Raw genomic sequence first — 8,723 nt, forward strand, 5'->3', positions numbered from 1 at the left:
AATTCAGAATGTAATTATAAGTAGTTTTCAGTGGCTTATAGAAGAATACTTTAATCAGTAGAGGTAAGGCTTTTTTTTCTAATTTGGACATAAATTAATCTTTGTAAAGCATGTGTAGTACTCTTGAGGGGTTTCATATTTGTTTTATTTGTGCAGAAGTAGTCAAATAAGAGGCTAAGAAATGAAATATTTATGGTAACAACTCTGGCTATTATATTAAAACAAACAGACCCACTGAATCTTATGGAAATGTGACAAAATCTCATCTCTATGCATTGAGTGCCACATTGGAGAAAGAACTGAGTATTCACTGGAGGTGGAATTCAAAAATGATGCAATCTTGACCATAAGCAACAAAGCATCCTGTAACACCATAAAAATGAACAAATTCGCTGTAGCACAAGCTTACATTGAATGTAGGCCATTTCAACAGATGCAAGAAGTGTTCTCCAGAATTTAAAGTATATATACAGTACACATAATTGAGACAGGGCTGCAGCTAGTGAGGCTGGAAGGAAATTGAATGCAAAAAGTTTTGATGGTTATTAACAATTCCCATTCACAGACTGGATGCATACAACACAGGCATCCAGGAAAAGGATTAAAACGTGAGATATCCCAATTCAAACCTCAGACGATAAATTGTAACTTGAAGGCAGAGATCAAAGGAAGTATCCTAAAATCGGACTCTGGAGGCCCATAGTTAGGTAAGCTAAGAAAAAAGAGACCATAAAATGGGTGATCTTCCCATATAGGTGAGTCATTGAAATGTTAAGGAAAAAGCCACATGGGATATACAGTAAGTGAAATAAAACATGTATGTGAGAGTCAGAGTGACTCAGCAGAAGCCAATGGAGAACCACACAGGTGTGAATGGTAATACAATTAACAAGTACTGAGTGCCAAGGACAAGAAATGCATAGTGAATAATTGGACACACCTGAAAATTGTTAAGTGGTCAAGGCTGAGATGATGAAATCATCTAATCTGGATAGAAACAAGAGAACCAATGGGAATGATGTACACGCCTACTGGGTGGAAACAGACAACAGTAGGTGGTACCTTGATTTGACTATATTAATGACTATGAATCCCAATGTGTTTTGTGGGTAGTAGTAGTTGGATAGTATTGGAGTAGTGAGGAGTATTGTTGTGTTGGATAGTTTGGAGCTGTGTATATAGTAGAATAAAGTAGATCTTTTATATAAGACTACTGAGTTGTCTGGTGTCTTGGGTGAAGCTACAAGAACCAGCAGGACCCTGGTGAAGAAGGGTGAAGACTTCTGTGGAAGCAAGAGTGAGAAGGCTTGGAGAGTTTGTCGGGGTCTTCAGCCTGTTCTCTGCAACTCTTGCAAAGATATAACAACTGGCCAAAACTGGTCAGCGTGGTGCACAACCAGGTGGTGAGTTCCAGGCCAGAGGTGAAGAGCCACAACTCCCATCATCCCTGACATGAAATACAGTGGGACTCAATACAATCATTTCTGGAATTCCCCCCCCCCCAGCGTAAGGGAAATCCTACGTATGCTCGCACCCCATTGCAAACAGTGGGGTGCAGGTGAGTATGCCATTTGTTTGATTGCCACTTGGCTTCAGCATATGCTTGAAGCAGAGTATGGTGCGCCCGCATATGGCATGGGCGCACTGTACTTAAGGTCTACCAGAACCTAAATTAACTGGCCCTGAGTCAGTAGGTAATAAAAATGTGCCATCACCCTTGTTTCAAAACTTGCAACCCCTAATTTCAAAGAGGTTTGTCCCCCCAAAGGGTAGTAGCCCTGACTGTAGGCATAGCTTGACCCACTTGCTGTTCCTCTAGTCCTACCATGTTGTTGTTCTTGTCAGCTTCCATTGCTGTACTCAAGGTCAATTAATAAACCTTTCAATTGCTCGTTTGGTTAGATTAATCAAATACTATTGTAATAAACTGTGAAGGAGCAGCATATTTTAACAATGTTCAGTTATTTTTTAATGATTTTTATTACTACTGGAACATACAGTCTTACAACACAATATATAAAAACATACATATAAATATACAAAATTTTAATAACATTTATAACATCTACACACTCCATCATATCTTATTTATCCATTTAACTTAAATTTCATTCCTCACTCAAGTGTTCAGTTATTTTTAATGCTAGTACTTCCTTAAAATGCAAAAAGATAGAAGAGATATGTCTTCTTCAATAGAATTTTACACAGTAGTGGCTTTGTGGAACATATTTCCACTGATACAATCAGGGCACCTCATTTTCTCAACTTTCTAAACATTAAGCCTATAACCCAGCCTTGAACTATTCACCAAGCTGTCAGAATCCCACTATTCTCTTTCTGTAGGCAATGGCAGCTAAACTATCCATTGCAAGCTAGCCCACAAAGCTGGGACTCCGTTTCTGAGTTCACATCAGTTTCCCTTACAACCCCAAAAGATGCCAGAATACAGAGAAGGGTGAGGACTCTGTGGGACCCAAAGGTATATCACACAATGTATGCTTTTTGTTCATATTTGTTTAGTGATACCCAGATTGTGCTGATTCAAGCTCTATTAATTGGTCAGTGAAAACTATTTAACTGGATAGCATTTATTTGATAATTTACTAGAATAGTGCTATTAATCAGCATAAGATTCTACAGTACTGGTTGTATGTGTGATTTTCTTAGGGACAGAGTATCCTGCCTTAAGTTAGTGCTGAGTAGAATAGATGACTATCATACAGTACATCTGGTGTGATACTGTATGAATAGCCCAATTTAACCTTCTCAGCAGAATTGAAAAGGAGGGATTTCCCAATCATTTTTGTTTGTAATTCTGCTGTGGTTGTGCCCATTGTATCCACATTTTACAAGGAAATGAACTGTTGAAAAGTGGAATATACTGGACATTATTCATGAAGCAAGAATGCTAATTTTGGACCTCACATTTTCCTGATAATCTCTTGAAATCTTTTATGACAACCATTAGAGCGATGTGATTGAGGTGGATGCAAAGTACAATATATAGAAATATTTAAAAGCTATGATTTAAAATTAAATTCAAACATATCTCAAATTTCAGAATGAATGGGATAGCTACAAAATATGGCGTTTCCCTCCCGCTTGTAAAGAATAGAATTTTGGTTAAAGCTGAAAGTTATTTCAAAGTACATATTTATTCTTTGTTGTAGGCTTGGCATTTCTTGTCCCACTTGCCAGTAGTAGAAGTCAGTATGCTTATTAAAGGTTGTTGGAATGGTGCAGTTCAGGAGCAGAAGGAATTACCTGTGCCAATGCTGACAGTGAGCATGCAGGATGACAAAAAGTGGGTGAAGTTGCATGCAGATCAAGAATACATGCTCCAGATAAACCTGCGGAGATTGCATTTTGGTTATTTTAAGGTAGAGTATTCACTATTGTAATTGTTTAGTTCCTCACATTGGTGCCAAATGCCCATTGCTGATGTTACCCTTAGGTACATTATTCATCATGGCATGATTCCATCAGCTGATTTTGATATACTTGAAAAGTCACACAGTGATTGATAGTAGTTGTTCAAACTTTAATTTTTCTAAGCCCAGTGAAAATTCAGGATTGTGCCAACTGGTCCCACTGCACCCAGCAAAGAATGTGAAAAGACCATACAGTGAATCAATACATTTTTATAAATATGTTTACATTTTTTGTATTTAAATATGAAGAATCAATTTTTATATAGGTCATGCTGTGCTGGATCAAATGGTGAGTCATTTCACTTGTCATTTCAACCACTTCCTTAAGCAGAAGCCTACAAAACAAATTTAAGGCTGTGCAGAGAGCTGCAGGGGGGGGGGAAGAAAAGAAGTGAGACCCATTGCACTAGCAGACTTCCACTAGGGCAACATTGGAGTTACCCTGCTCTTAACTGGTGCTTTCCTTCCTTCCAGGGCAAGCAAGACAGCAAAGCAGTTGCACCTCGGTTCCCTAAGACCAAAGATGAAGGATGGTTCTTGATCCTAGGAGAAGTTGACAAGAAAGAGCTTATTGCTTTGAAACGAGTTGGATATGTCAGAAGTCACAGTGCAATCTCAGTTGGTTTTTATACCCCAGAAACCCCTGGAAAGTAAGATGATGCAGAATAGAGATCACAGCTTGAATTTTTGAACTTTGGCTTCTTCCAAGAAAGAAACTAATACATCTTCTTTTATATATATATCTTACAGGTATATCTACACATTATATCTTATGAGTGACAGCTATCTTGGAATGGACCAACAATATGACATTTATCTGAATATCCTACCAGCTTGTACTTCTGCACAGGTCAATACAGAAACCTCTGATGCCTTAAATGACCTGAGTCTGAAACAATAAGGCCTGTGTACTCTCTCTCTTGCTAGCATGTTCATTCTGGGAAAGGTAAACAGTGTTTGCCTTAGCACAATCAGCATTGAACTTTGACATCCAAGAAATTGAAAATGACTGATGTATGGATTCTGATAGCCACAGTGGCCTTTTACCTGATAAAAGGATTGCATTTTTAAAAAATAGAAATTTTGTGTAATCCATCTGTTTTCCTATTAATACATATGCCACAGTCTGATTTTGGCAGATCAGTACCTGAAAGGAATTAATATTTTAATTTGCAAGCTCTACCTTTTCCACTAGAATACATGGAATTGTTATTGTCACCACTCACTGTGATCTGGAAACATCATTTAAATGAGCATGCACATCGGGAGAGTTCACTACAGTAGCCTGAATTCTTGAAGAGCCAGCTGTGGTCCGGAAGAACTCTTTGAGAGCATGGATGTACACAGAGGATGCCTTTCAGACACAGCCATTCTGTGTCCATGCATCTTGTCCTCTTTTTAATTTATGAGAAATAGGAAAAAGAAATATTGCTGAGGTGCATTGCAAGCATTTGTACTGAAGACAAAATGCTTGTAACAAATATGTCATCCTGGATTTTTCAATGTAAAATGTATAGGAAAGTAGTAATAAATTTCAGCACTTAAGCACATCATATGTTTGAAAAGTCATTGTACCCATGAGCCTTCTTCAGAAATTCACCGTGCACTGTTCTTTTGATTGATTCTGCCTTTCAAGTTATAGAGAGAGTATCTAAGTTGATAGCTGAGTTTGACTTTACTATTACTAATTTATTAAAAATACTTCCAACATGACTTTCAGGACACATTGCAGTCACAAGAAAGTTCACAAAAAGATTTGGAACAAAAAAACATTAAAAGTAAACAAGAAATACCCTTTCCAAAGCCCTTACCTCAGTGGGCATGTCTCATCTACAGTATATTTTAACCTCCATATATACTAGTACGTTTAGCTATTCTTTTGCTTTCTTTCTATTTCTTTTCCTTTCTTTCTCTTTCTTTTCTTTCTTTAATTTCTGAGAACAGTAACATGGAGTGCTTTGCACATTAGTACATTATTGCTGTGTCTGACAAATGCAGTGTTAAGAAGCCCTGAAAAACCATGCACAAAACTACATAGTACTCAGTATTAAGGTTTGCCACTGTAACCAGAAGTTGCACATTGTTTCCACTCTTGCTTAATATGTTTTGTCATTGGCCTAGAACCTGACACTCAGTAGCTGCTTCAATAGAAATTTCTTCACCCTGCCTCCTGAAAACTGGCTCCAAAGGGTTTCCCAGCTCTGGACAGCCAGTCCTGGGAGTGCAGTGGGAAGGAAAACAGACATCCTGTTCCAATTCCATTCATGAAAAGAATTTGATCATTATTATTATTATTAACCTTTATTTATATAGCGCTGTAAATTTACACAGCACTGTACATACAATCTTTTAGTTAGACGGTTCCCTGCCCTCGGGCTTACAATCTAAGAAGACATGACACAAAAGGAGAAGGGAGTGGTGGTGGGGAATGGGATCAGGTCCAGCAGTTCTTCTCCACCTCCGAGGCCTGGACCAAGGCAGATGGACTGGAGGAAGGGCTTGGCTTCTTAATGGTCAGTGGAACTATAACCTATTTTACAGCAGACATTCACTAAATGCAGCAAATGACAGAGTGACATACCAGTACTACTCTTGTATCCTCTGTTATCTTTCAATTGCAGCACGCTAATTTTGCTTAGTCCCCTTTACTGGATATGTCAGATATTCCATCTCTAAGCTTTTATGCTATTTCAATACCAATATTACCATATTATATTTGAAGGCATACTGTATTTGAAAGCATGTGTTAAAATGCATAGGATTGAGATTCAAGCTCCTGTTGTCAGGTTTGCAATATACTTGTTGCAAAATAAATACATCACATTGGAAAGAGTTTAATTTTTGATCTTCAAATTTTTGGCACAAGGGATTGCAGAAGAACATTTCTGAACATCTTCCATAAGGTGAGCATGTCATCAAACGGTTTTTAATTATTCCAACAGAACAAATGGATTGGATAGTTATGAAGAGTCATCCTTAAGTAGCAAGTACAGTGTGCCCATGTCAACCACAGGCTTGCCATCCATGGTTTGAGTTTCTGTGGATGGCAAGCCCTGGCTTTTTCAATGGGTATGTGCGCATGTGGTGGCGTGAATGGGCACAAGCACCCATTGAAAAGAAAGGGACTTAAGGTCCTATGTTTTTTGCTATCCACGAGGGGGGGTGTCTGGAATGGATCCTGTGTGGATAGCAAGGGCATACTCTATCCCTATCAGAGTTAACTGCCTTATTAATCCACTTGGATTACTTGCATTTTGAAAATTTTGGAATACACCAAATTCTGATAATATTCAGAAAGTGTATCCAATCATTTTTTTAAATTTTATTTTTAAAAGCTTTTAGCCGTCATTAAAAACATATATACATACACATAAATTGCATATACATTTTGAAAATGTACACAAACTAGTACACAAACTAGACAACACAATTACATAGAAGAAACAACAAATAAAATGATTTCCCTCCCTCTACATCATGAATATATTTATTCTTTTTGTTTGTTTCTTTTTTTTTCCTATTCAGTATATAAACTCATTATTATTTTTAGTATTTATTCCCCCATTATTTAATGCCATTTTCCATTCATGTGAGTTATACATATATTATAAAACTTAAACGTTTTTTAATCTTCTATTCCAAATACACTTTCCCCATATTTGTGTACAATACATCCATAGGTTTGAACAATCTTCATTATGCTTATTCATTGATTTATTTCTATTTAAGCCTGTTAACTTATCTATTTCCATAAAATCATATAACTTAAGCAACCATTCAGTACTATCCAATACTTCCTTTACTTTCAATTTATTGGCATCTATAATTCTTGCCGCTATTATAATAGAAAAAAAAAGCTTGCCATATTTTATTTATATTTTCTCAGTTATTCCATGTAGGTACTTTTTAGGGTCCATCTTTATATTTATGTTTTTTGTTTATTTATGTTCCTAATTAATGAATGTATTTGTTTCTAATACTTTTTTGATTTTCTGCAATCCCACAATATGATAGAGAGCACTTCCAACATTCATTTTTGGCATTTTTGTATATGTTTTCCATTATATCATAGTGTATGTCTTAATTTTGTTTTCCCCATCCTTCAAACTGTGTTGGTCATCCTATATCTTGGGCCCATTTAATCATATCATTCTTAACACCTTCATCCTCCAATTCTAAATTCAGTAAAACCTTGTATAATTTTGATATTGAATTTTGGTTTTCACTCAATATCAGCTTCCTAAAGTCCAAATATTATTTTACTATTCTGTTTGATTTCTCATCCATTTTTTAACCTTTCTGGTAGTTGTCTATATAGAAACTGATTGCAACATAGTTCTTCCTGGTTTAATTCTTCCACTATCTTTTTCTATATTTTCCTATATCCAGTATTAAAAGTTCTGCATATGTTAGCCATGTTCACTTCCTAATTTCTCTCTTTTATAGAAGGTTTCATTTATGGATGTCCATCTCAGTATTTTATATCTTAGGTGGGGTTTACATTTAGTCTATATCCTTAGTAGAGATTTCCTTATGTAGTGATTGTTAAAGACATTATTTACTTTTATTTTCCAATACTATAGGTAAGCATGCCATCCATATCTTATTTCCAGTCCTAGTTGTAAGAGTCTTCTGTTCTCCAATCTCATGCAATCTGAGCCATTCAAGGCAACACACATGATAAGAAAATTGTATCCAGTCATTTTGAGGGATCTCAGAAATCTAGTTTCTCTTATGCTGCTATGTCTGAAGATGAATAAAATGCCATGACACATTTAAAACCACAGTGCAACAATGTAATTCTATGAACAGTGGTAATACAACAGAAATTTTAATAGAATTTAATTTTGCTCACCATTACAAGTCTTCTAATATACCAAGATGTTGTGTTCAAGTGGCATAAACAATTAATTATAGTTCAGGGTTTCTATTTTGTTTTATTCTATGCTTTAAACTCAAACAGTGGTTGTGGTGGTGTTCACCTAGCTCTAAACACAATGGCTGAACACAATAAACCTGCCCTTCTGCAACTTGCCCAAAAGAACCCAAATCCTAATGAGCTACCTGCTGGAGAAAGAGGGGAACTGTATTCCCCCCCCCCCCCCATGACCAGCTGTGCCATGTCTTACAAAATTCTTGGGCTGCATGGAAAAGATGCGAATGTCAGAAAGTGCTTCTCTCCCCCTGCAGGAGGAACATTTTTTGTGCAGAGTTTTATGAATCCTGAATCGCAGACTCTGGATCCCAGACTCAATCAGGATCAATCTTGTTAAATCCAGGATGTCACCAGGC

General features: G+C 36.7%; 1 protein-coding gene across 1 annotated transcript in view; it reads left to right on the top strand.

The window, feature by feature from the left end:
- Positions 1 to 5,164, top strand: part of ASCC3 (activating signal cointegrator 1 complex subunit 3) — a 332,057-nt gene extending 326,893 nt beyond the window's left edge. The window contains exons 40-42 of the mRNA XM_089530681.1: positions 3,171 to 3,380; positions 3,906 to 4,081; positions 4,182 to 5,164. Of these exons, the coding sequence (XP_089386807.1) occupies positions 3,171 to 3,380; positions 3,906 to 4,081; positions 4,182 to 4,332 (537 nt within the window). The 3' untranslated portion in view covers positions 4,333 to 5,164. The remainder of the gene's footprint in view (positions 1 to 3,170; positions 3,381 to 3,905; positions 4,082 to 4,181) is intronic.
- Positions 5,165 to 8,723: the final 3,559 nt, after the last annotated feature.

Source organism: Sceloporus occidentalis, unplaced genomic scaffold (genome assembly GCF_023333645.1).
Source record: "Sceloporus occidentalis isolate IW3139 unplaced genomic scaffold, rSceOcc1.0.p SCAF_6, whole genome shotgun sequence".
Lineage (NCBI taxonomy): Eukaryota > Metazoa > Chordata > Lepidosauria > Squamata > Phrynosomatidae > Sceloporus > Sceloporus occidentalis.